This window comes from Equus przewalskii, chromosome 4 (assembly GCF_037783145.1).
Source record: "Equus przewalskii isolate Varuska chromosome 4, EquPr2, whole genome shotgun sequence".
Taxonomy (NCBI): domain Eukaryota; kingdom Metazoa; phylum Chordata; class Mammalia; order Perissodactyla; family Equidae; genus Equus; species Equus przewalskii.
This window is the reverse complement of record NC_091834.1, coordinates 54,884,840-54,912,322: the sequence shown is the minus strand read 5'-3', so window position 1 is coordinate 54,912,322 and position 27,483 is coordinate 54,884,840. Positions and strand designations below refer to the sequence as shown.

General features: G+C 37.4%; 1 protein-coding gene across 4 annotated transcripts in view; it reads right to left on the bottom strand.

The window, feature by feature from the left end:
* Nucleotides 1–27,483, bottom strand: part of KLHL7 (kelch like family member 7) — a 63,594-nt gene that overhangs the window by 26,425 nt on the left and 9,686 nt on the right. For all 4 annotated transcript variants that reach the window (XM_008535629.2, XM_070615898.1, XM_070615899.1 and 1 more), the window contains 5 exons: nt 18,719–18,821; nt 17,720–17,813; nt 17,326–17,450; nt 10,489–10,664; nt 7,996–8,170 (listed from right to left, as the gene is read on the bottom strand). In XM_008535629.2, coding sequence (XP_008533851.1) covers nt 7,996–8,170; nt 10,489–10,664; nt 17,326–17,450; nt 17,720–17,813; nt 18,719–18,821 — 673 coding nt within the window. The remainder of the gene's footprint in view (nt 1–7,995; nt 8,171–10,488; nt 10,665–17,325; nt 17,451–17,719; nt 17,814–18,718; nt 18,822–27,483) is intronic.

Sequence of the window (27,483 nt, the reverse complement as noted above, 5' to 3'; positions counted from 1 at the left end):
ACTGGGTAACTGTCTTCAACAGCTCACGCATGTATGAAGCAAGGGGCAGCTCTCAACCCAATCAGACTCTCAGGCCAGAAAAATAACACACGGTTTGGGAATGGAGACATAACAAAAAATCTGATATTAACACGTATGAAATCCAAAAGATGAAACCTTTGCTCTAATGGCATCTTTTTGGTCCTGGTTTTTTGACATCTCTCTACACTTAGGAGGCTAGTTGCCATTTATGGCTAAACTTCTTAAAACTTTCTCTACTCCTTGGTTTTCAAGACACCAGCTTGGTTCAAGTAGCTCTGTGAATTCTTCTTTCCTGATTCTTTTCCTCCTTCCACGCCTTAAATGTAGATATTCATAAGGAAATGTCCTTGACTCATACCCTCTTCTCTTTTTCCCTAGATAACCTTATCTAGGTTCAAATACTCCTAGTCTGTTTTCTTTAATTTCAGTTTTATTTAATGAAAAGGTATTATACACTGTTTTATGCTTTTGTCACTTATGAAAATTTTCCATATTATTATTCATCCAAAATATTTTTAGTAACCATAGAGCATTCCATTGTATGGATATATCACAATATTTTTCCAATCTAAGGGACAATATTGGGTCAATTTACCTAAAACCACAGCAGTAGCTGTGTGGTAAGTCTAATGGAAATTTTACTTAACTTCCAGAGCAAGAGACACTATTTAATAATTAGGACACTGAAATGTATTACCACTCTTGAGAACAATATCTTAGGCAGGAGTGAAAGAGTTCATTCCTCTTTTATTTATTTCCTTAACTTTGTGCCTGAAACGAGCTACACAATAAATGAAATTTAAGATGTCCAGATGAGGTACCAAAAAATAACTTAAGGGTTCAAAGTAGGTTCAAACTCCCTTCTAGGGGAGGCTTTCTAATTCATCGCATATAAATTGAAATCTGTACTGCTGCCCCTTTGATGGATACTGTCCATGTGGTTTTTGGTTTAGGACGAATTCAAGAAGAGTCCAGGGTGGGGCCAGCCCCATGGCCCAGTGGTTAAGTTCACCCGTTCCACTTCAGCAGCCCAGGGTTTCACCAGTTTGAATCCTGGGTGCTGACATGGCACTGCTCATCAAGCCATGGGGAGGCAGCATCCCACATGCCACAGCTAGGAGGACCCACAACTAAAAATACACAACTATGTACCAGGGGGCTCTGGAGAGAAAAAGAAAAAAAATCTTAAAAAAAAAAAAAAAAAAAAAAGAAGAGCCCAGGAGAGTTAGCAGGAGTATACTTAACTAAGCATATCATAGTCATTACATATTTCATGCCTGTTTAAAAGACAATGTAAACTTCCACTTACAGTAGTACGACAGATTAGACTTTCAGAAATACCTTCCTGCTACAAAATAACTATAATGCTGGAAAGAATAAAACATTCTTTTAAATGCATAGCTAAGATCCCACCTCAAAGATCAGAGGACCAAAAATGAACAGGGAACTAAACATCAGAAAGGTAAGCACTAAGAGACCCTGGAGCTACTCTTAGCACTTCTGATAATACTGGAAACCCAGAAATTGATTTTACTGGTTGTATGAGGGAAGGAAGAAAGTCTGGGACTTCCACAAGATAAGGTGTTGGAACTGGGATCTCTGCCTAAAGCCGATCACTTGGATTGCATGTATGTTCAGTGAAAAGATAAACTAAGAAAAAAAAAAATCTGCCTGATGTGAAGTCTCCCTCTTTTGAGAATTTATAATGACAACCTTTCCCTCATGCAAGTTGGAGGTTTGACTCTACCCTACCTGCAACTCTAGGAAAACATAAATCAAGAAAAATTCAAAGTAGTCCTGGATTGTTGTGTCCCAGGGCACTTGGCAAAAGCAAACACTATTCTCCTCTTGAGGAAGACAGGGATGATCCCCAGAAATACAATCCAGGACTCCCAATATTCCTTGGGAGTAAGATCAATCAAATGTAACCTACAATCCAAAATAACAACACTCATAAAGAATTAAGCCACCAAGAATAAGTCACCAGAACCAACAAACAGTAGCATTTGGTCTTCAAAGATTTCAGATATTGGTATTACCAAACACAGGATATAAAATAACTATATTTAAAATGTTTAAAGAAATGAAAGAACTGAAAACATGAGCAAGGAAAAAAGACCATCAAAAATGACAAGGCTGATTTGGAAAAAATGAAATATTTAATTAATATTCAAAACTCAAAGGAGGAGTTAAACAATGGATTAGAATAGAAGTAGATGAAAGAAGAACTAGTGAACTGGAATGCAGATTTGAAGAAATTACCCCAAATGCAACACAAAGAGACAAAGATGAATGAAAAGTTTAGAAATCATAGAGAGAAGACTGACATTTCTAATTAAAATTCCTGAAGGAGTGGCAGTATTAGAAGAGATCATGGCTGAGCATCTCCTAAACTTGGTGAAAAACACGGACTTCCAGACTCAGGAAACAAAACAAATATCAAGCAAGGTAAACACAAAAAAATGAATGTCCAGACATATTTGGTGCTAAACACAAAAAACAAAGAAAAGCTTTTTTAAAAAGCCACAGAAAAAATTCAGATTATCTACAAAGAATGACAAGCAGTTATCAACAGTGATGATGAAGGCATGGTGAAATATTATCTTCAAAATGTTGAGAAAACATATGTTCAACCTAGAACTTATGCCCAGTAAACTTTTCATTTAAGAACTGGGTGAATAAAAAGACATTTTCAGATAACAAGAATAGTTTATAATCAATAGACCATAATGTATGAGCTTTGTAAAGCATGTTCTTTTGGAATACGGAAAATACTCTCCGAAGAAAGGTCAAAGATAAGATACAAGATGAAATGGTGGACAAAGAAACTAGCAAACATGGATAAATCTAAACACTCACTGCATTTAAAAAAAATTTGTTTTTAACGTCCCATTTGGAAGGTTAAAAAAAGAGAACTAAAATACAGGACAACAGAAACACGTAAGAAAGAGGTAATATGAATTAAAGCGTTCACAGATCCCTGTTTCCTTCAGGAGGAGAAATATTAATGTCTAAGGTACATATGTTAAAATATAAAGGATAACCATTAAAAGGACTGATACAGAGTGTAAAACTTCCCAAACAGCAGAGGGGAAAAAAATAAAGGAAAAAAAACCTCAATCCAAAAGGAGACAAGAGGGAAGAGAAGCAGAAAAAAAATGGAAACAAACAAAACACACAAAATAAGATGTTAAAAATAATTACAAATATGATAGTAATTACAATAAATTTAAATGGACAACTCACCAGATAAAAGATAGAATGGCTTAAAAAAAGAAAATGAAGCTATACGCTATTTTTAAGAGATTCACCTAAGATATAGGGACACAAAATGTCTAAAAAGAAATGATGGATAAAGATAATCCAGGCAAACACTAACCACACACATATATATATATATATATAAAGAACTCACACATCTCAACAACAGAGAAACCACTCAATTAACAAATGGGCAGGGGCCGGCCTGGTGGAGCAGTAGTTAAGTTCTCCATGTTCTGCTTCGGCGGCCTGGGGTTCACCAGTTTGGATGCTGGGTGTGGACCTACACACTGCTTGTCAAGCCTTGCTGTGGCAGACGTCCCACATATAAAGTAGAGGAAGATGGGTATGGATGTTAGCTCAGGGCCAGTCTTCCTCAGCAAAATGAGGAGGATTGGCAGCAGATGTTAGCTCAGGGCTAATCTTCCTCAAAAAAAACACAAAAAACAAAAAACAAATGGGCAAAGGATATGAACATTTTTCCAAAGAAGATATACAGATGGCCAACAGGCACATAAAAAGATGCTCAACATCACTAATTATTAGGCAAATGGAAATCAAAACTACAATGAGATATCACCTCACGCCCATCAGAATGGCTATAATTAAAAAGATAAGAAATAACAAGCATTGGAGAGGATGTGGAGAAAAGAGAACCCTCAAACACCATTGGTGGGAATGTAAACTGGTGCAGCCACTATGAAAAACAGTATGGAGATTCCTCAAAAAATTAAGAATAGAACTACCATACGATTCAGCTATTCCATTTCTGGGTATTTATCCAAAGAACAGGAAAACACTAATTTGAAAAGATATTTGTACCCCATTATTCACAATAGGCAAGACTTAGAAACAACCTAAGTGCCCATCAGTGGATGAGTGGATAAAGAAGATGTGGTATATATACACAACAGCCATAAAAAATATGAAATCTTGCCATTTGTGACAACATGGGTGGAGCGTGAGGGCATTATGCTAAGCAAAATAAGTCAGATGGAGAGAAACAAACACCATATGATTTTACTCATATGTGAAAGGTTAAAAAAAAAAACCACACATAGATACAGAGAAAGCCAAATACCAAGTACTGCATGATTTCATTCAAAAGTGGGAGACAAAAACAACAACAAACACACACACACAAAGACATAGAAAGTGGTTACCAGAGGGGAAGGGAGCAGAGGGGAGGGTGAAAGGAGGACGCGGACACGTGCATGCGGTGATGGATGGGGATTAGACTTTGGGTAGTTAACACGATATAGTCTACACAGAAATAGAAATATAATGCTGTACACATGAAATTTATATATAATGTTATAAACCAACGTTACCTAAAAAAAAAAACCCAAAAAACAACAGCTAGCAGATAGACAGAATGTTAAACCTAAATGGTTGTGGGAGGAGACACCAATGAGAAGCCAAATCACCCTGCAGAACCCTGAAAGGCTCATAATCAGGTACCAAGTATCTCAGAAGGTGGGGTAGGGATGAAAACAAGGGAACTCTAACATTCTGAAGAGACGACAGTTGAACTGCCAGGTCTGCTTCCCCCACTGCACGCTCAGGTACCACCATGCCCTTCTCACTGCAGAAGACAGGAGGATTGGTCTTTGGTGATACTGAATCAGAGATGTTCCAGACTCAGGGAACCACACAGAGAAGGGTGTTAGACTGAAAACAGGAATTAAGTGAAAGTGTGTATACCAAAATGTTCCCCGACCAGGCTCCCAAACGACTGCACCCAGCTACAGGAGAAAACATCTACAGAGACCGACGTGTGGAGATCCTCAATTAAAAAACTGTCTGGCTATTCTCATTACCCTATAGTTCAGCCCAAGCACTGAAAAGCCGACTCACACAGGCTTACTTACCAGTTTTATAACAACTCACTCTTATAAATATGATTCACAGATGAAACCAAACATTTAAGAAAAGCTTTCAAGAGCAAAAAAACAGAAAAAAAAAAAAAACCTCAAAGGTAATAGAGAAAATGCAGACAAGGGAAAACTTCAAAAGCACTATAATGCTACCTTAGAACGATAAGATATTATAGCCATGAAATAAGAAGTTAGAGAATAAGTAAAAGCTCACAGAAATTTTAAAAATAGCTGAAATAAAATTGTTTAATGAAAAGTTAAGGCTATCTCCCAGAAGATAGAACAAAAAGGATAACCAACTGCTGAAGAATCATGGTACCAATAACAGGACTGAGAAATCTGTGACTGAAAAGAGAATGCCCAAAATGATAACTAAAAAAAAAAAAAAGATGCAAGGTTCACTATCACGAACTCTCAAAACATCAGTAAAAAAAAAAAAAAAAAACCTTAAATGTTTACAAAGAAGAATAAAATAAAAGGATCAGATTTCTCAAAAATAACACTGAAAGCTAGTAAATAATGGAGGAACGCTTTCCACATTCTACCTGAAAATGACTTTCGTTATAATTCTATCCTCAGTTTAACTATCCTTCAATGTTTTATGGTAAAATAAAGATATGAAATCTTGCAATTTGCTACATGGGGACCTTGAGGGTATTCTGCTAAGTAAAATAAATCAGACAGAGAAAGACAAATATTGTTATGACCTCTCTTATATGTGGAATCTAAACAACCAATAAAAAAAAAACCTAACCTCATAGATACAGAGAAACAGATTAGCAGTTGCCAGAGGCAGCTGGTAAAGGGTGAGAAAAATGAGCGAACTGGGGTTTTTTTAGTTTAAATAAATTGAATAAATTTTTTTAAAAATAGAGGATGGCAAAAAGACAAAGAGACATTTCCTGGAAAAGGAAATACTGGTGTTCAATCTCATTTGTGATAAATGCAAATTAAAATCACAATGAAACAGCATTTCACACCTCACAGTTGGGCAAACATTTAAGAATGGCAATAAAAAGGTTGGCTCAAATCTAGAATAACAAGAACCGTCACTCCCTGTTAAAGGGAGTATCAACAGTTTGTCGTTACACAGCACAGGTGGACAAGCACAGGCTGTGTGTCTCATTAATTCTTATCCAAGGCATAGAGCAGATACATGTAAACCATTTCCATAAAAGCAAAGAGCTAGAAACCCTTAAATATCCATTAACAAAAGACTGGATAGATTTTGGTATATTTAAAGTAAGGACTACCAAATAGTAAAAATAAATCAAGAGCATGCATCAACATGGATGAATCTCAGAAACCAATGCTGAACACAAAATAAAAATTACATCACAAAAGGATAATCACAATGTGATTCTACTTATATAAAGAGCCCAAAGAGGAAAAGCCAATGTATTGTTTAGAAACACTTACATATGCATGTGGAAATCTCTAATGAAAGCACAGGAATGTCAGAGGGTTGAGATACACAGAGGAATTACAGTGTCCTGAAGCTGGGTGGTGAGACTACGGGTATTTGTTTTACTATTATTCTTTATATTATCTACACACCTTTCTTTGTCTATTTCTCAATAAAAATCATGCTGCACATCAAAATAAAGTCCAAATGCCATTTAAACATAACATTTGATACCATAAACTTCAAGAAAAACATAAATACGATCTTCAGATGGGGAAGACTCGTGTAAGTTGTTATGGACTGAATTGTGTCCCACTAAATTCATATGTGGAAACTCTAACCCTCAGTACTTCACAATGCGATTGTATTTGGAGACTGGGCCTTTAAAGAAGTAATCAAGGTAAAATGAGGTCACTAAAGGATGCCCTAATCCAATATGACTTTTGGCCCTATAAGAGGAGGAAATCTGGATACACAAAGAGACACCCAGGATGAATGTACACAGAGGAAGGACCATGTGGCAACACAGCAAGAAGGCGGCCGTCTACAAGCTAAGGAGAGAGGCTCACGAGAAACCAAACCTGACAACATCTTGATGCTGGGTTTCTAGACTCCGGAACCATAAGGAAATAAATTTCTGTTGTTTAAAAATAAATAAATAAATAAAAATAAAGATATGAGATTTGTCAAGTCTCCAAATATTTACTGGTCATGTACCCTCTCTCAGGAAACTTTTAGGGGATATGTTCCATCAAACAGAATTAAGGAAGGAGAAGACTTGGGGTCTAGGAAGACAGTGGATCTACACAGGAGATGAGCGAAGGGACATCTCAGCAGAGCAGAGAAGGGAGGCCCCAGGGCGAGAGCTGTGCCTTAGACCCATAGAGCAAACAGTCCATACTGGAACAGGCAGAAGGAAGGCTCTATGAGGGATGTTTCCAAGAAATAAAATAAAAGCAACAGACTATTTAATTGTGCAGACAATTTTATTAAGTGGCATTTTACACAGGTGTTGAGGGGTGGAGACTTGGCCTGCAAGTCAAGAAAATGAAAAAAATTCGGCAATTACTAGCTCCATGCCAAAAACAAACAAACAAACAAACGCTGTTTAAGCAAGAACATGTGATCACAGTACACTATTTGGCTAAGTAAAATAAAGAAATAAAGTGCATAAAGGCTATCGTATACATAAGGAGAAAAAGTGTAAGTAACTTTTACCTTCCATCACACAACATCCCTATTAAAAAAAAAAGCTGGGGCTAAGTCCCCTTCCAGGTAGACAGCTGAGAACACCAATGGATCAATCACCTGGAAGAGCAAAGTCTTGAATGCTTCTCCCTGGCTACTGAGTCTGATCCACTCTAACGGCTTTTAAGTCCATGAGAAACTGGCTACACGATCAGGTTATAAATGGATATCAAGGCAACTTACTTATCACCATCTTAAGGCATTCAGGATTGTCTTGAATAAGCGGTTCAGCTTGTACGGTTTTACTTAAGAAATTCTTTGATATAAGAGGAAACCTGACTTTAGCAAGGATATCAACCATAAATGGCTGGCGATTAGGTTCGTCGTATTTCAACCACCTGACTGCAGCATCATAAACCTAAGGGGGAAAAACAACAAAGTTCTTAGATGGCAGAGACATTGTCAATTACCTATGTTTACTCTCACATTGAAGGGGAGAATCTCATAAAGACACAACCACTTATTTCCAATATTTTATTCAGATATTTGTTTTCATCCCCAAACACCTGCCTGTACTTCAGGACAGTTCACACACTGCTCTAGAGATTCTTGTAGGTAGTATGTTTTTTAGAACTAATCACTGCTACATAACGTAATGACAAGATGTTGAAGCTTTCAAAACATTTTTCAAAACAAAATATAGCTTCATTTTTGGAAGATATGATGTGCATTGGTACTGAAAAAAATCTACTCATCAATGATAGTTTGAATATATGCTTATTTGGTACCAGGAAAGCGGGTTAATTTCCTAAGAGGCCTTCCATCCTAGGAGACATCAAGGTCGCCTATGCTTTTATTTCAGTCTTCAATATTCCTGAATTGTGAACTGATAGACTCATTTACTTTCCAGAACCTCTGAGATATAAAAATTCTATATTTAAAAAATAAATTACAGGGCCTTTATTGAAGAATTATTTTCCAAATAATACTGCAGCATTAACTGCACTGAAGAAGTCCAAGTTCATTAACATAACTGATTTACAAATCATTAAACAAACTGAAAACAAATCTATTATTTCATATACACACACATTTACCACACACGTTTGAGCTAGTTAAATTGTTAATTTTGGTGTCGTGTTAATAAGGCCTAAGTTCTGATGTCCTCAGGAGTTATTTAATTTTTTATGGGAATTGGTCTATTTTTTTAAATAAGCTTTTTATTTTAGAATAGTTTCAGATTTACAGAAAAGTTGTAAACATAGTGCATATACCCTGCACCAGTTTTTAAAATGTTACATTAGTGTGATACTCTTGTCACAACTAATGAACCAATATTGATACATTAACTAAAGTCCATACTTAAAAAAAAAATTTAGTTTTTATCTAATGTTCTTCTTCTGTCCCACAATCCCATAAAGGATACCACATTACATTTGGTCATTATGTCACCTTAGGCTCTTCTAGACTGTGACAGTTTCTCAGACATTCCTTGTTTTTGATGACTGACAGTTTTGAGTTCTGTTCAGGTATTTTGTAGAATGTCCCTCAATGTGGGTTTGTCTGATGTTTTTCTCTTGATTAGACTAGAGCTACTTTTTGTGAGGAAGACCACAGAGGTGACGTGCTATTCTCATGACATTATATCAAGTGTGCATGCTATCAACATGACTTATCCCTGATGATGTTAACTTGTAGGTAATGTTTGTCAGGTTTCTTCAGTCTAAAGTTACTTTTTATTCCCTTTCCATACTGCATACAAGTCAGTTAATTTTGATCACAGGAGTGAATTTTTTCTTTTTGCCTATTTAGGTCTTCCAGGTCCAACCCGAGAACTTGCAAACTGATACTCTGGGCCATGAAGAAGACAGGACAAAACACGGTCAGTGCAAACCTTTTATCTTTAGAAGAAAAGTAACTCAAAGCATACGGTCTTACAGTACCTCTACTAGTTTCCTATTGCTACTGTAACAAATTACCACAAATTTACTATCTTATAATATAGAGAAGGATGTGGGACTAAGAAGAGAGATTAAGTGAATGTCTGCATATCAAAGCGTTACCGCACCCAAATGCCTGCATCCAGCTTGCACCTCTGACAGTTCATCTGACCGTTCTGGAGGTCAGAATCCACAATGGGCCACACAAGGCTAAAATCAAGGTGTTAGCAGGGCTGCCTGGAGGCTCTAGAGAAGAAACCGTTGTCTTGCCTTTTCCAGCATCTAGCAGCTGCCTGCATTCCTTGGCTCATGGCCCCTTCCTCCATTCAGCAACAGCCGGTCAAGTCTTTCTTACATTGCATCATTGTGACACTGACACTTCTGCCTCTCTCTTCCACATTTAAGGACCTTTCTGATTACATTGGGCCCACCCAGATAATCTCCTCATCTTAAGATCCTTAACCACATCTACAAAGTCCCATTTGCCATGTAAGGTAACATATTCCCAGGTCCTGGGGATGAGCACGTGGACATCTTTGGGGGAGGCACTGTTTTGCCTACCATGGTAAACAATAGCTTTATCTCTATCAAGTGGCCTCTCTCTCAAAGGGCAGGCCTTTACAAGCACCCGAGACTTACTTTTCCTATGAAACAGACTTTGGAATACTCTGTTTAATGTAAAGAACACATTCTCTCCCAATATAATTCTTTTCCTTGTCATGTATCCAAACACGAGGCATAAGAAATCACTAAGGACATTTTCACTAAGAAAAATGTGAGAAGGCACTTTAGTCACCTGATCCTCCGCTCTCACAGTCAGAGTGTCCTGGTTGAGGAGATGTGTAACTCGCTTGACATCAAGCTGCAGAAATTCATCAGTTTTGTAAACTTCAGTAAAATGCTGATGAATAAAGTCATCTGCAGTTGCTTTCAATTCAGGACAGTCCAGACACTCTGCTAGCACACTTATACCTAAACACAGACAGAAAATTAGTGAATAGAAAACCATTTTTTAAAAAACCAAATACAAATTGAAGATAAAGTATGACTCCAGGAAAACAAGAGTGAATGAATTTCATAAATCTGGATCCTTTTCTATTGCACTGACTTGTCTATTCTTATGCCAATATTATACCGTCTTATGCATGGCTGATTTTGATATTTGGTAGGACAATCCTCCTTCAGTGTTTTTTCAAGCTTTTCTTGGCTACTGTTAAACATTTTCTCTTGCAAGTAAATTTTAAAATAACCTTATCACATTCTACTTAAAAAAATTCTGATGTGACTTTAACTAGGATTGCACTGAATTTTTGGATCACTCTGGGGACAGGTGACTGTTCTACAACATGGAGAAGCTCCATTTAAGAACATGACATATATCTCTATTTATTCAGATTTTTTATGATCTACATTGTAATTACACAGTTGTCTTCATAGCAACCCTATACATTTCCCCTTCAGCCTTTTCCTAGCTGTTTTATTATTTTTTGTTTGGGAGGAAAGATTCCCCCCTAAATTGGTTATTTATGTTTTACATCAGGAGTCTGCAAAGTACTGTCCATTGGCCAAATCCAGCTATAGGGTCAGCAGCTGAGAACTTTTTGCATATTTTTAAAGGGTCATAAAAAATGTGGGGGGGGGGTGGTGTTCAGGAGAGGGAAAGAAGAAGGGGGGAAAAGGAGAAGGAAGAGGGGGGAGACAAGGACCATACGTCTCGGGCCCACAAAGCGTAAATATTTACTATCTGGCCCTTTACAGAAAAAGTTTGCCAACCCCTCTCCTAAATAAAACCACTGATTATTGTATGTGACCTTTGTGGCAGGCCTCCTTTCGAAGTCATAAGTTGAATTTTTTTCAGTTCATTATCTTTGATTTTCCATGTTTCAACTTCATGTTGTCTTCAGATAATTAGTTTTGATGTTTTCATATTTATACCATAAAGGTTCTCATAACTGATGCTTGCTAATGAATTTGTCAGATCAGCTGTCATTTTCTAAATGTACTGACCAATGCCATGGCAGGCTAGATGCTCACGGCGAGCAGTCTGCTACATCTGTACACTTATACATCAGGGAGATATTTTCACCAAGAACCAATATTTGTTTATTAACTAATTTTTGGCAGTTGAATTTGTTTTAATTAAGCAATCCAATTAAATATCATGCAGATCAATAAAATATGAATGTGAAAAGAAAGCAGTTGTTTCTACGAAAACTAATCTTAAGGTTTAAGACAGACTTGAAAAAAGCTCAAATTAGGCATGACCAAGACAAGTGACAAGATCCAAGAAAACACTGCAAAATTCTAGAGGGATTCTGTACTTAGACTACCTTGCTAAGTTCTCAATTCATTTTAAGGAAACTAAAAATAAAAAATCATAGATGATATATTATTGGTTTGATTTATGTAAGACAGACGATGGATCAATACTCAAATAATAGGCTTGGTCTTACGCTTAAAGATTGGAAGATTGGTACACTTATGTATTATGCTGAAGTAACAACTCCACAGCAGATACTGTCTTGTTTAACCGCCACTGCTTTAATGACATTTTAAAATGGCCTATCAACTACTGCTCTGATTATGCTTGATAAGGAAGCTTTTCCTATTACCTTATTTATTTTTTCTTGACCAATTGCATGATGGAAATCTCCAGCACAAAGCTGAATAGCAGCATGTCTCTCTGTAAAGACTATTTGCTATAGGTTTCAGACACTTATAGGTTAATTAGGTATTCTATTTCTAGTTTAAGAAGTGTTTTTTGAAACATCAGGAATGGGTACTGAAAACACAAAAGTGTCTTCAGCATTTGTTGCTATGATTATAAGTATTTATTTTTTTCCTATAGCTTGTTAGTATAGTAAATTATGTTAGATTTTTTAACACTGAATCATTCTGGCATTTTTGAAGTAAATTCTACTTGGTCACAAAGTATTATTACTTTAATTAATAAACAATTTTTTCAATTAGTTTTAGGTTCACAGCAAAACTGAGTAGCAAGTACAGAGTTTCGGTATACCCCTGTCCCCACAGATGAACAACCTCTCCTACTATCAGTATCCCACACTACAGTGGTAAAGCATTATTTTTTAAAATATATTCATTGATGGATTCAACTTGATTCTTTTACTCTAAAAGTTTTTAGAATAAAAAAACACTGATGCTAAGTGAAACTAAAATTTTATGTGTGTTTGCACATGCACACACACACGTTCTTTGTTTAATGTTGGCATCATGATAACCCTACCCTTGGAGAATGAGCTGGGGAGTTTTCCATTCTTGTCTATTGATTTAGAACAGTTTATATAACAAGGCATTAATCTATTCCTTGAATGCTTGGTAGAATTAACACATAAAACCATCAAGTCTGAAGCATTCATTTGGAACAGATCTTTCTCTTCCCAATGTTTCTGAGGTTACTGGTTTTAGGTTTTCAACCTTTAAAGACAATTTTGGTTATCTTTTGCTTTCGTATCTTGATTTTGTTTCTTCTTTGATTTTCTTCTAATTCTTGATACCGTTTGTTCTTTGATTTTTCCTTCTTTGTTAGGCTTGTTAACTTTGTGACTATTTTATAATGTTCTTTGAAATAATTAGCTTTTGTTCTTCTGGCCAAGTCTACAGTCTATTAGTGTTATTTTTCGATTTCATTAATTTATAATTTGAAGAATATTTTCTACTTTCATTAGGTGTTTAAAAAATTTTTTTTCCTGTTTGAGTGAAATACTTAAGAGCAAATAAAAATAAATGCATTTATTTGCAAAACATTTTAAGATGACAAATTTTCTTTTAAGAAATACATTGGTAACATTCCAAAGATGTTGATTTATTCTATGCTTATTGTCGTATGTTTCCATATAGCCTTTAAGTTCATTTTTAATACCTCTTTAAAAATATTTTTCTAAATAATTCTTCGGTTAAATTTCTTAAGTGTTGAGAATGGGGTGGGAGAAAATAGCTCTCCTTTTGAGGTTAATTTCCAGTTTCACTGCACTGTAATCAGTGGATGTGGCCTGTGTCTCTTCTCCTTTTGATGCTCCAGATTTTCCGTGGCTAGTGATCAGTATTTGCAAACACTTTCCAACGGGGTCTGAAAATTATGTGTTCTCTGATTACTGGGTAAAATATTCTGTGACATCTATCTAAATAAGTTTGTGTTATTCAAATCCTTATACTTCTTCTAAGCTTGATTTTTGAGATTTCTAGGCAATTCTATGAATTATTCAAAAACTTTTCATTAAATTTCTTTTCTGTTTAAACCAGCAAAAGTCAGTTTACTTTGCTTGCGACTAAGAAAGCTTACCAATACATCCCTATCTTGAGATCGTTACTTCTCACGAGGCTGCAGTACTTCCCTCAATAGTCTTCTCAGAAAGGATATAGGTGATTATATACTGTCTCTTTGCAATATCCCAAATGAATGATGTCTTTGAATATAATTCTTTTCTTCTCCCTCTATCATTTGCACGTCTTATGCTACTATCTTGCAACTTTGTGTTCCAGATAAAAAATAAATGTCTTTCTGATTCTCTTTCTTTTCTAAGTAACTTGTTATACCACTTATCCACTGCTGCAGGACACACAATCTCAAAACTCAGTGGTAAAATAAAAATTTATTATTTCCCACAATTCTATGGGTCAAGTACATGGTTCTTCTAGTCTGGGCTGGCTTAGCTAATCTCTGCAGTCAGCTGGCTGCTCAGCTGGGGACTGGATGGTCTACATTGGTCTCATTCACTTATCTGGTAACAGGCAGGCTGGTGGCGTAGGGAACCTCAGCTGAGATAACTCATCTCTGCCCCAAACGGTCTCTAGTCTTCTTGTCATAATGGCAGAGGCACTGCCAGCTGCAAAGGAAAGCAAACCCCAGTGCACAAGCATTTTTTAAGCCTCTGTTCATGTCACATTTGCTAATGTCCCACGGGGTAAAGCAAGCCACAAGGTCAAGCTTGAATTACAAGGAAAACAGACTCCACCTCTTGATGGGAGGAGTTACAAAGTCACACTGAAAAGGATACAAGGATGGAAAGAATTCGTGGCCAATTTTTGGTAATCTACTATACCTCCTCCTCTCTAAAAGCTTATCAATTCTTTCTCCATATTGATTTTTTTAATTATGATAAAATACACAAAAAATTTACCATTAGTGACATTCACTAATGAATTAGTACATTCACAATGTTGTGTCACCATGACCACTATCTAGTTCCAGAATATTTTTATCACCCCAAATATAAGTTCTTCCTTGATCTATATCACCAGGATATACCTTAGTTCATTGACAGGTCTGGTACTTAGTATAATTTAGTCTGAAAGTTAAAGTTTTTTTAAGCTCAAATAAGTTTTCTTCTATTATTTCTTTGAGTATTGCTTTTCTGCCATCTGTTCCTCCTGGAATTACCACTGCACATTAGTGTCCCCGTATCTTTCTTCCATATCTTTTATCTTTTCACTAATGGTTTCCATTTCTCTGATTTTTGTTTTGTATCATGAGGCAGTATCCTCTGTCTGATCTTTAGTTTGATTTTTAGGCATATTCATTCTATTTTTCAATTCAACTGAATTTCATGGAAAATCATGTTTTCTTCCCCCTTCAAATGCATCCTTTCAAGTTCTCTTCCATTTCTTACATTAAATTTGCCTAGAGGAGCCAGTCATTTTTGGCTGTTTATCTTGATTTTTTTTGTCCCTCAAACTACAGGGTTTCCCTCAACTTGGTATGATCTTTGCCCAATTCCATCAGCCACCATGGGCTCCTTTAGCACTTGTGGATGTCAGACTGTTGGGATTTTCTAGGCAGCAGAGAATTGACAAGTGGTGAAAACTAAAACAGCAGTTCTCCAATCAGCTCACAGGGAGAGTCATGCTCAGAGCTAAACAGAAAGCTGGACGAAGCAGTTCCCATGCATACTGAGTGACTGCACTTGGTCCAGCTGGCTAGGCCACTGTCTCTGCCTCAGGCTTAGCCAAAGAATCAGGCTCCCTTATACGCTGTTAGGCTGTCCTGCCTCCTAGCTTTGTAAACAATGATGATAGAAGGCATCCAGAGGTGAAATTCCTAAATGGTCTCCTCAGAAGCCCAAAGTCTAAGGTGTGGTTAGCACAAACTTGCTCCAGGTCCCACACTATGCTTTGTACCGCCAAAACTACTCTCTACTTTAGCTCGTTTTCTTTCTAGTTGAATCACCCCAGTAGGAAATTTAGAATGCTAGAGAGTTAGGGAAACATACTTAAGCCATCATCTTCTAAAAACTTCTTTAAATTCCCTTTTTATAATAAATTTTGTCAGAATATTTATTTATACAAGAGGCACCAAGTTTTAAACTTAAATCCCTAAACTATAGCCCAGAAAGATGGAGGGACTCAGCCCAGAGTGTCTCTGTTGTATAGATGGGATTAAAGGCTGGCCTTTTATTTCTTAATATAGGAATCTTTTCACTATGTAGACCCATGGCTACCTTTCAAAAAAATTCCATCAGTATATTCACCTGCATAGCTATTTCCCTCCTGTTCCATCTAATCCAATTCCTTCTCTGGATACAATCTCATTCCCATCCCCTTCGCCTGGCTTTTATCCTTCCCTAAAATTTATTCTGCTTCCTTTCCACCTGCCTTCTAAGACCATTTTCTCTGCACACACAGTGGGGCAAGGGGTGCCAGATCGAGTAACGAACTGTCTAGTAGGAGCGGAGTCTATAAAAAGCAGGGACAGAGGAGGCTTGTAAAACTTCTCATGCATCTCCAGGAGCCCTGTGCCCCAGCCATCATCTTCTTGTCATCAGCACCGCTCATCTTCTACTGTGGGTCAAAAATCTTAGCATTGGCTGGATTCCCAAGCCTCTCTCTCTACTCTCCTTGACTCTGCTTTCCTTTCCTCCCTGCTTTCATAGCACTTCTAAGCCCAATCATCTTCCCCTCTGAACCACAGCAAGGGCAGGAAAATGTAGTTACAAACATCTGGATGTTCTTTCACATGCCGCTAAGGATCATCTCACAGTGGAAAGCATACCACACTTGGAAAACTAAGATCAACTTTCTCTGCTTCTTCTGATATCAAATGCAAAATATGTACTTTATTAATAGCTTTAAAATGGAGTGCTGTAGCAGTCTGTTAATTAGTATCTTAATTTACAGCCTAGGATTTTTAAGCTTTCTAGAGTAAGTAGTTAGCATATTCAACAACGTGGAGAGGCAGCATAGTGTAGCAATTAAGAATAAGATTACTTGAATTCTAACCCAGTTCCTCCACACACTAGCTATGTGACCTCAGGTGAGTTACACAACCTCAGTTTCCTCATCTGTGACAGACCATAGCAATCATAAGTGCTTCAACAAAGGTAAACATTCATGTTTATGTTATCACATATCATACCACCACCAGATGCAATCCTGTCCTAGATACACGAAAACTCATTATGAAAGCTATTTTATATTTTGGAAAATATTGAGACAGTGTTTAATGGACTTGTTGCTGCCTCGGTTAATATACAGCTCCCTAAGCTCCTCTTAAAATGTATTACAGAAAATTTTCTAGTGGACAATGTCTTTAAAACTAAATGAGGGTACTTATAACTGCTTTTTTCCTTTATTAAAATATAAAGATTTTAAAAAAAACAGGAATCTGATTTCTTACCAAGACAATTTGAAGCATCAACTTGTTCTTTCAAAAAATCAACACACATTTTCTTCACAGGTTCTATCTGGTACTGGTTTGCTGCATCTAACAAAGACTGAACGTTGTTGCTATTCACAGAAATTCTGCAAATAAATTAGAGTATTAATTGCCATAATTTTTAAATTATTTAAATAATGTTACTGTAGAATGTATCCTAGTAGCCCCTGAAATTAAATAAAAAATTAAACTTTTCAGTCCCTGAATTAGTATGGCACAGGATACTCAAACTCCCGCATCCTTGCAGTTTTTCATGCTGAAAAATTTGGAGCACATCAATCTGTTCTAACAATGCTCTGCCACGGCAGATCCCAACCTCCATCCTCCACAACAGAAATGGTCCTTCTTAACTTACCTAGCAGTATAAGCAAATTCCACAAGCTGCTCAATAATGTCAGGTTCAGCATCTTTGAGTTCTACTTCAAAGGACTTTGACTCAAGCATGTTAGCTAAAATGATGAGAAAAAACATAAATGGCAGGAGTACTACCTGAGTTTAACTGAGGAACCAGAACATTCCAGGCATGTCAAATATGGAGAAGAATAACAGAACAGTTCTCTCTGGAAGAGAATACCTCAGACAGCCCAACATCCCTAGAATAAATGCAAATTAATTCTTCACACATGAGATGTGCCTTAAATTAAAATAAGCTAAGAAATTAGTGAATTAGTATACTTGTTAAAAAAAAAAAAAGCCTAAGTGAACAGAGACATAAAACTAGATTTGGTAATTTCTCAAGTCCTAAAATAATTTAGTAGCAGTCTTTTAAATCATTATGAGTAAAATGCCTCTGATGCAGCTGGAACAAAACCACAATGGCAATTACATACCTAGTCAGCTACAGCTTGCAAGGCTCTCACTCTTCCTAAAACCCTGGTAGGCAGCCAGGGCACTAAAGAGCAAACTTGAGGCAGATACATCATATAACCTGATCAAGCTCATAAAACAGAACTAAGTAGAGGAACCAGGACTTGGAGGCCGTTCCCAGCTCCGAATCTAGGGTTCTTTCTAGTATGATATGCTACATTTCATTTTTACTTAGATTAACTTCTGAGATAAAATGTCCTAAGATTTATCTGCTCCTTTGCCTTTCCACCTGAAGTTAAGAAAAAAAACCTGGGCATTTAAGTACAAGCTGTTATCTCCATCAATAAAGACATTAGGCCTTTAGGACTAATGAAAGAACATTTGTCCTTTGATCAATCATCACCATGACCACTTTTCAATCTCTTCAATGTTCCAATGCCTTAGGTTCTTAAGTGCTTTAAAAACTAAGAAAAATGGCATATTTTCACTTAGACACAACCTCATTCTCACACACAAAGAATAATATGTTTTACTTTAAGATACTTACTTGTGAACATTAAGTTAAAAAAGTGACTGGCTGCAGCAAGGACAACACGATGGGCAGGTATCTTTCTTTCCTGGACCATAAGGATCACATCACACAATGTTTTCTAATCAAGAGAGATATAAACAAAATTAAAAGGGATTCACTGGGCCTAGCTTAGCAAACATGTAAAACAGGTGCCTGCCAAATGCTTTATCTCTATTTTCTACTTAAATCCAGTCTTTTTCCAGCATAGAATTTATAATATATGACCTATTTAGGAAGGATGTACAGAGTTTCTGTCACAAGTTTGCTGTATCAAAATTTGGCAGTTTCCCAGCAGTGAGGAAAAAAAAGAAAAGATCCTTATAGTCAGAAAAGAAATAGTCCACTAATTCTCTAGGGAAGCCAATTTTTCTTCTTTCTGACACAAATTCTAAGATATTTCTCATGGTGAGATTTTTATGGGGACATTAAATGACATAACGGCAATGTCTTTGATGGTTTTTCAAACATAGCAGTCTGTTTTTTTTCAATTATCTATCCTTGATAAAATCCAGAGTGCACACTGCATTTCCCAAGAAAGCAGCCTTCATAGATCTAACTTGAAACAGAACAACTCAAAATACATAGAGTGGATGAACAGAATGTCCACTCAGCAATCTTTCCTTAAATAACACTTCTCTCTAATGCACTGCTGATAGGGGCTGGAGAGCAGCCACTTTTAAATTGTGATTTCTGACCAAGGCCAAAATGGTGTTACACTAGGCTGCTGAAAGAAGACAGATCTAGATTAAATACTTCACTAAAATATTGGGAAAATGGAATATTAAAGAAAAATTTAAGGTTTACTAGAATCCTTAAAGATGAATTTCAAGAAAAAAGAAATGTCCTTTTTGTCAAATAAAATCTCAGTTTCTTAATGAAGTTAAAGATACAATGTACAGGTTAGTACCTACAGTATGTTAAGCACTTTCTTAGGCACTGGGAATATAAGGCAAATAATATATTCAGAGTAAAAAAAAAAAACTATCACTCACAAATCTAAATAATGGTTTAGTAGTTTAGAGGATACAGCATTTTGCAAATTTTAAGTATTTATTACTCCTTGAATAAAAATTCAAACAAGACAGTAATGCTTAGAATGAGAAAGAAAATGGGCCCCAAATTGTGGGCTAAGAGATGAACAAAATTTCACTTTTACAGCTTATCTGAAGATTTTTTTATAAGGTCTATAGATTATTGCTTAGAAATTATATGCAAATTACTTATAGTTAAAGCTATTGTTATCCCAACAGTGTCTGAAATTTTTAAATTTTTATTTCCTTTCATTTGGGCAGGGAATTACAGAGTGGGCATAGCTCTTAGGTCATTTTTTCACATACCACACCAAAAAAATACCAAGTAGCAAAAACCAAGCCAACTATTTGGTTACCACCAAAACATGCTGATCAAGTGGCTTAAGAGAAAGAAAGAAAAAAAACGAGAGAAGGGAAGGAAGGGAGGAAGGGAAAGAAGGGAGGGAAAGGAAAAGAATACTGACAGAAGATAGAAAGCAAATCAGATCACAGAGTTCTTGTAGGAAAGGGATCTATGGTTGCTGATGGGAAGTTCCAGAAAACTTAGACCTAAACTAAAATGCAGCAATAAAAACCTTTCCAAGGGTACTCAGCAATAGGCAGCTTTAGAGGAATGAATTTATAGGCACTGAAGGAGAGATATCAGAGATCTCTATTCGGTAATTTAGCCTTAATCAAAGGTTATCTCCAGCTAGATATAAACATTGAGAGTGTGTGTGCGTGTGTGTGTGTGTGTGGGGGGTGAAATGGGAGAAATCTTTTGTATCCAAATGGTACATTTATTTGACTGTACTACAATAGATTAATAAATTTCAACAAGAGATGGGACTGAGCGAAAGACAGAGGTCCCTCCTGCTATCAATCATCTAGGGAAGAGGTATATCCACAAGCAGGAAATGGGAAGAGACAGAGACCCAGATAAGTTGGAGAATATGATAAGTAACAAGTCCTAGACGAATTGAAGACAAACTTAAACAAAAAAACTACCTTTTGAACAATATATGTTCACTGGAAAAAACGCAAGAAAAAAAACTTCACAATTTCTCTGTTTATGCCCCCCCATATTTGTTATATCTTCGTATTTATTATTTCCAGCTTTTGAATCTTTAGTCTCTTATAAGCAGCATAGACTTTTGTATGACTTAGTCTGAAGTTTTCACTATCAAAGATTATTTTTAGTAGGGTTTAGTGTAATCCTTCACATTTATTACTGATAACTTATGTTTCATCTTACACATGCCATCTTCTTTCATGCTATTTATTATGCTTCCTTGCTGTCTTCTTTTTTCTTTAACTGCCAGCTGCTATTTTGGACATATTTTCTTTGCACTCTTTCCTTCCTTTAGCGACTTATTTATAGATCTGTCAAATATTTCCAAACTGAACCCAGCAGGGTTATTAGTCAAATATTGTTCTAGGAATGCAAGGGGGGTTCAAGAACAATAATTCTATTAATGTAACTCATCATATTGATAGGTTAAAAGAGAAAAACTTCAATAGATAGCAAAAGAAGGTTTGATAAAATTAAAAATTCATTTCCTGAGACTCCTTAATAAATAAAATGATGTGTCTATATCCTGAAGGTCTTTCATCAAAAATCAACAGCAAACATCGCATTTAATGGTGAAATAGGAGAGGCATTCTCATTCAAGTTTGAAACCAAATACACAAAGCCCTGTCTCTACTGTTATTCACTATTGTTCTGAAAATTTTAGCCCAATCAGTACAAAAATAAAGACAAATCAATTACCTGTCGAACTAATATGAAAAGTCACTAAGATGGCTAGAAACAAATAATACAAATATGAAAAAGCAATTAGCTAACTTATATGAGTAATATGCCATAAAGAAACATGAATGAGAAAAAAAAGTCATAGCAGCAACAAAATAAGTAAATATCGAGAAGTAAACCTAAGAAATGTGAGGGATCTACATTAAGTGGGAATTAGTATAGGATAAAGATACCACTTCAAAAATGTGAGAAGGTGCAACACAGGTGATGTTTAGGGCAGTGAAACTATTTTGTATAACACTGTAACGATGGATACCTGTCATTATACATTTATCAAAACCCATAGAGTGTACAACACAAAGAGTGAACCCTAATGTAAACTGTGGTTAATAATAATGTAACAATATTGGCCCATCAATTGAAACATGTAGCTACTACACTAATGCAAGATGTTACTAATAGGGGAAACGGGGGGTTGGGGGGAGGGTGGGGGGATTGAAACTGTACTTTCTGCTCAATTTTTCTGTAAATCTAAAACCGCTCTAAAAAATAAAGTTTATTAATTTTAAAATATGGTGAGAGATTGGATAATTGAAAAAAACGGCACTAGGATAAGCTACTCATTTAGGGGAAACACCAGATTTCTCTCTCATACTGTACTCCCTCCTTCCTCTGGGGAAGGTAAGTTCTGGGAAGGAAGTTCCAGTTCTTTCTGCCTCGTCACTTGCAGAATAGTAACTATAGGATGGGCAAGAGGATGTTAGAGGCCACTGACACACACAGCTGGCTCCTGGCTCATTCTTCTTCCATAAGTCTGTCCCCAAAGTGGAACAAAGCTCATTGGAGCAGGCTTGCCCCTGTGGCAGGAGAGAACTGTTCCCATGCATCAGCTGCTCTGCCTCAGAATGGGTGGGTAATTTTAGTTCAGGGGAGAAAGAAGAGAAAGCCAATTTCACACTCAAGTCAAAGTCATGTTCTCCAGTCTGTCATCTCTATTAATTTATCTGTCTCCTGAGACTACTTCCCAACTGTTCAGAACCAGAAGTGGAGGAGGGCCCCTCAAATCTTTATGCATAGACACTCAAAACACCACAGAGGGCGACAGGAACCTTGGTGCTGCTTTAGTGATTGCAAATTGTACAGTTTTGCTGGAAGAGTCCTTTGGTTAGGAAAGACTCACCTCAAAACAAGTAAGCATTTTAGGCACCTGTTGGTGAAACGACACATTTGCCAGGCAGGACTGCAAAAGCAGCTAGGTTCCATGTAAGCTCCACGGCATCTTTTTTTTTGAGGTTCTAACTTTTAACAATATATACTAGCATTTGTATGAGCTATGCAATCAGCTGTCCCAAATTCAATTCTTCATTGCATTCCAAGGAGAGGACTGAGGAATGACTAACTTTGGGTTTACATGGCTTGTCTTCAAGGTTCTGCAATCAGTCCTTCCCAGTGCGATTTCAAGTTGGCCCTGGGTATAAATCCTTGAGCAGACTGCAGATTCAACTATACTTGGGTGGTGGATTTAAATCACTGAAAAGATAAATGGATGTAGAACACTTATTATATGGGGGTAAATCATCTTCGTTGATTCAGATACTAGAAAAGCCTCAACAAAGCCACAACAAACACAAAGGCCAAGAGAAAAATAAAAAAGGCCTCTCCAGGATTCATGTGTGTGCATAAAATTAAGAAAAACAGCATTGGACTTACACATAAAATAAGAATAAGGGAAGTGAGAAAGTGAAAGAATAACAAAAGAATAATCTAGGTTAATAGAGGGAAAAGGGGATTTCCTTCCATAAGGGAAAAATAGGACGTTAGGCGAAACAACTTTGAAAGAGAAAGGAGATATACTTTGGTATAACTATTCTTTAAAAGGTGGGAGTAGGAGGGGAAAAAAACGTTATTTTTGTTATTTATTCAAGGAAGGTGGTATGGGCCAAAGAGATATAATGAAGGAAGAAAACAAAGAATTCAGGAGGAGACTAAACTGGTTCTCTCAGAAAGAGCCCGGATCTAGGAAATTTTTGCAAGATTCCTCTTAAAGATAAAGATAAGAAATCAAAAACATAATTACAGGATTGCCCGTAAAGACTGGGACAGTTATAATAGTAATTATAGTAAGTTCAGGTAGATTTGAAAAGGGAAAAGGAAGAAGACCAGCAACAAGTACTTTATGCATTATTAAGTAATTTGCAAGGTGCTATGGGTGGGAAGACAGGAATGGTACACATTACAGCGGAACATATCTGGGAAGTTTGTGGAAATAAGACTAAAGGAAACTACTAGGTCACATTAAAAGAAAGCCACTTAACCCAGACATAGTCCAGGCCTAAGTTGGATGCTGGACTTGCCCATAATGGGAATTACCTTACTGACAGTGGTGAGGGCTGGCAGTAGCTGAATCAAATCCTGAACACACAGAACTTATTTTTCGCAATGGCAGAGTCTATAAGAAAGGCACTAGAGGAAGATGTTACCAAAACAAGTATCTGGGCCCAAAATCAAAAGGAAAGGGAAAGGAAGGCATTCTGAACTAAGAGTTAGCACTACACGATGTAGAAAGGAAAAGATTCAACTTAAACAGGTTAACAACTCCGCTGGGGCTGGCTGAAAGGAACAAACGGATAACAGAGAAAAATGGGGCATCAGAGAGAGAGCTCATTTTGACACAAAAAGATAACAGAAAGGAATGTGCCTGCTGCCACTGAGTTTCCAAGGCCTGGAAAACTCAAATACTGAGGAAAGGCAAGGTTTCAAGAAGCATACTGTAAAGGCCATACTGGTCCCCGTGGGGAACACAGGCCTTAGAGGGATCTGTTAAAGGTCATTCTTCCTTAGAGAAATAGATGTAAGGAAGCTCACAGCAGGACATGATCATAATGGGGACACAAAGGCACAGAACAACCAGGAGGATCAGAAATGTAGAGAACGCAAGGCTACAAACTGTGCTCTGCACAACCGCCTGCTACAAATGTGGGTCACTCTTTTTTCAAAAGGGAGGGAAGACTGTCCCCAGACAGAACTCACTCATTTCAGCACTGGGTAGCCAAGAACACAGGGTTCAAAAAAGAAATGAAAATTAAGCTTTAAACGTGCAGGACGGACAATACAGAAAAAAGGGAAACTGTAGGAGACCCGGCAGCTGAGTATATCACTCTGGCCAATTTCTAACATTTTGTCTAAGATAAAGAATGTGTCCAACGCCGGAGAAGCATTATTATGCATAGATGAAACTCCTTCCACATACAGTAAACACAGTGTCCCTACTGGCTTCTTTCTTTCTTTTTCTTTTGTTTGGCGGAAGATTAGCCCTGAGCTAACATGCCCATCTTCCTCCACTTTATATGTGGGATGCCTACCACAGCATGGCTTGCCAAACAGCGCTATGTCCGCACCCAGGATCCGAACCGGCAAACCCCAGGCTGCCGAAGCAGACTGTGCAAACTTAACTGCTGTGCCAGCAGGCCGGCCCCTGGCTTTTTTCTTTTTAAAGATTGGCACCTGTGCTAACATCTGTTGCGAATCTTCTTCTTTTTTTCTTCTCCCCAAAGCCTCCAAGTACATAGTTGTATATTCTAGTTGTAGGTCCTTCTGGTTGTGCTATGTGGGATGCCACTTCAGCATGGCTTGATGAGTGGTTCCACTTCTGCGCCCAGGATCCGAACCTGTGAAACCCTGGGCCTCCGAAGCGGAGCACGTGAACTTAACCACTCAACCACTCGGTCATGGGGCCGGCCCCCCTATCGGCTTCTTGATAAGTGATTCCTCCCAGCTGAGTTAGTCTTAGAGTCTATAAAATTATAGACAGCCGGCACAGACTGGCAACTTGTCGAAATTAAAAGCCAAAATTTTTTCTTCTTATGTTTTCTTTGAAAACCCTCTATTCCCCCAGAAACCAAAGTTTCTGTTCTGTTTTTGGCTGGGAACAAGAATGTGGGTTAGGACTGTAAAATAACGTGTCAACATCTGCACTGCTTATTGTAGATATGGGAGATCTGCTTGCATCTTTCCAGGTTTGTGGGGGTGGGGATGATGATGTGCTAATCTAAAGAGTCCTAGGGACCCTTTGGGACACTGAAAACATGTGGCACCAACTACCTTGAAAGTGAGAAATTCAGCTTTGGAGGGGCTAAACTAACGCAATCTATCCCAATGGAAGAGGAGCCCTCACAGCAGCTGCTGAAGAAGCTACCCTGACAATATCCAGACAGTGACTACCTTCCGGCTGAGACTGAGCAGTATAACAACCCAGGGAGGGCAGACATTTGGAATTCAACTGCTTTAATTTTAATTCCCAAGGAGATCACAGATGTGAGAATTTAATAATGAGTGAGTTCATAACAGTCAAATTTGGGGGACTTTATGTTGCTAGCATGGAATTAGATGGAGTGCTTTAAGCTGTCCTTTAGCTCACAGCAGACAATCCGGAGAGCTATGAATGACATTTTCGCTGAGAAAAATTTGAGATGGGAAATGGAAGTAAACTTCCAGTTTGAAGTTAACTTAATGGATATCTACTCCTTTCAAAGGTTTCTGGAGTAAAAATTTAAATAACCTCCCGAGCTGGTCTTTGGAGGATATACAAAAGAACAGTCATTGACAGGGGATGCCTCATCAGCATTTAAGATAGAACCAAGCACTTCCTGTGCAGGAAGAAAACAGAAAACCCAAAACTTGGAAATAACTCAGAGCTACTTGGTCCTTGTTCTGTAGGGAGTTGGGGTGGGGCTCTGCTGCCTGAATTCAGCCATTCAGTCCTCTGAGATGCTCAACACAGGAAATTTATATAAGGATCAATAGCCAGGTGAGACATCATAAAACACACACATGGCAGACGGGCAGTACTTGGTAATCCCCCATACGCAGGGCTTCTCTAGTAAAACAAAGTTGCATTAGTCATCTAAATCTTGGAATCTGCATATTCATATGTCCTTCAAGGAAAAAAAAAAAATAGATGGCTGGGCCCAAACCCAGCTTATGGAGTCTGCCATAAGACACTCCTTACCTGTCCTGCTTAGCAGATGGAGACCTTAAGTAGAAGTATGTGTCTCAACAGAGTAACCTCACCATTAATAAAACAGCAATGTCTCAAGTTCTAAATTAATTCCATCAGTAACCTCTCTTCTCACTGGGCAAAATTAGGAAGAGAGAGAGATATGAGCTCAAGATACCTCATTTCCTTTCCTTTGGGTGAGGAGAAAGTCAGAAATGTTCTCCCCCTCCAACTCTCTCAGCCCCTTTGCCCTCTGTTCCCAGCACCACACAGACAGATACACACACACAGAGTATATTCTCCTTTCAGGGAAAAGCATTATATCAATGGTTTTCAATCTTTTTCTTTAAGCAGCAGAATCCATTTTCAAATAATCTGATGTCATATAATTTATATGAACAGAATGGTTTCTCTGTAGCCAGAATCAGCCTGGCAACCAAGGGAATGAAGAGGCTTCCTCTCTATTATGCTTAATAATTTACTTACAAAAATTTTGTCTCATCTCAGCAATTAGTCTTTCCAGAGGCAGGTTCTGCTAGTTTAGTGATTTGGGGACCCAAGAGAATAATGATTCAATCAAGTGATATAACAATGCTTCCAGAGAATTGGAAGTTAAGACTGTGTCCTGGCCATTTTACCCTCCTCATGCCATTGGGTGGACTGAACAAAAGTTATTACATTTGGATAGGTGATTGACTCTGGCCATCAAGAGAAAAACTGTCGCTCTTCTCCATGGGGCATAAGATGGCTGGAACTCAGGAGATCCCCCCAAATATCTTCTATTATTGGGAGACTCAGTCCTCTATAGGTCTTCTGAGTTCCCACATATTTTCCTGGACATGCCAAGAACACAAGGGCCTGCCACTTTTTAGCCAGGCCACCATTTCTCAGCATTGTGTTGGCAGTGAGTGATCTTAAGGAGACAAATATTCCCCTTCAGGACAAAAAGCAGGCTTACTTAGCGCTTGCTATAAAAATGGCA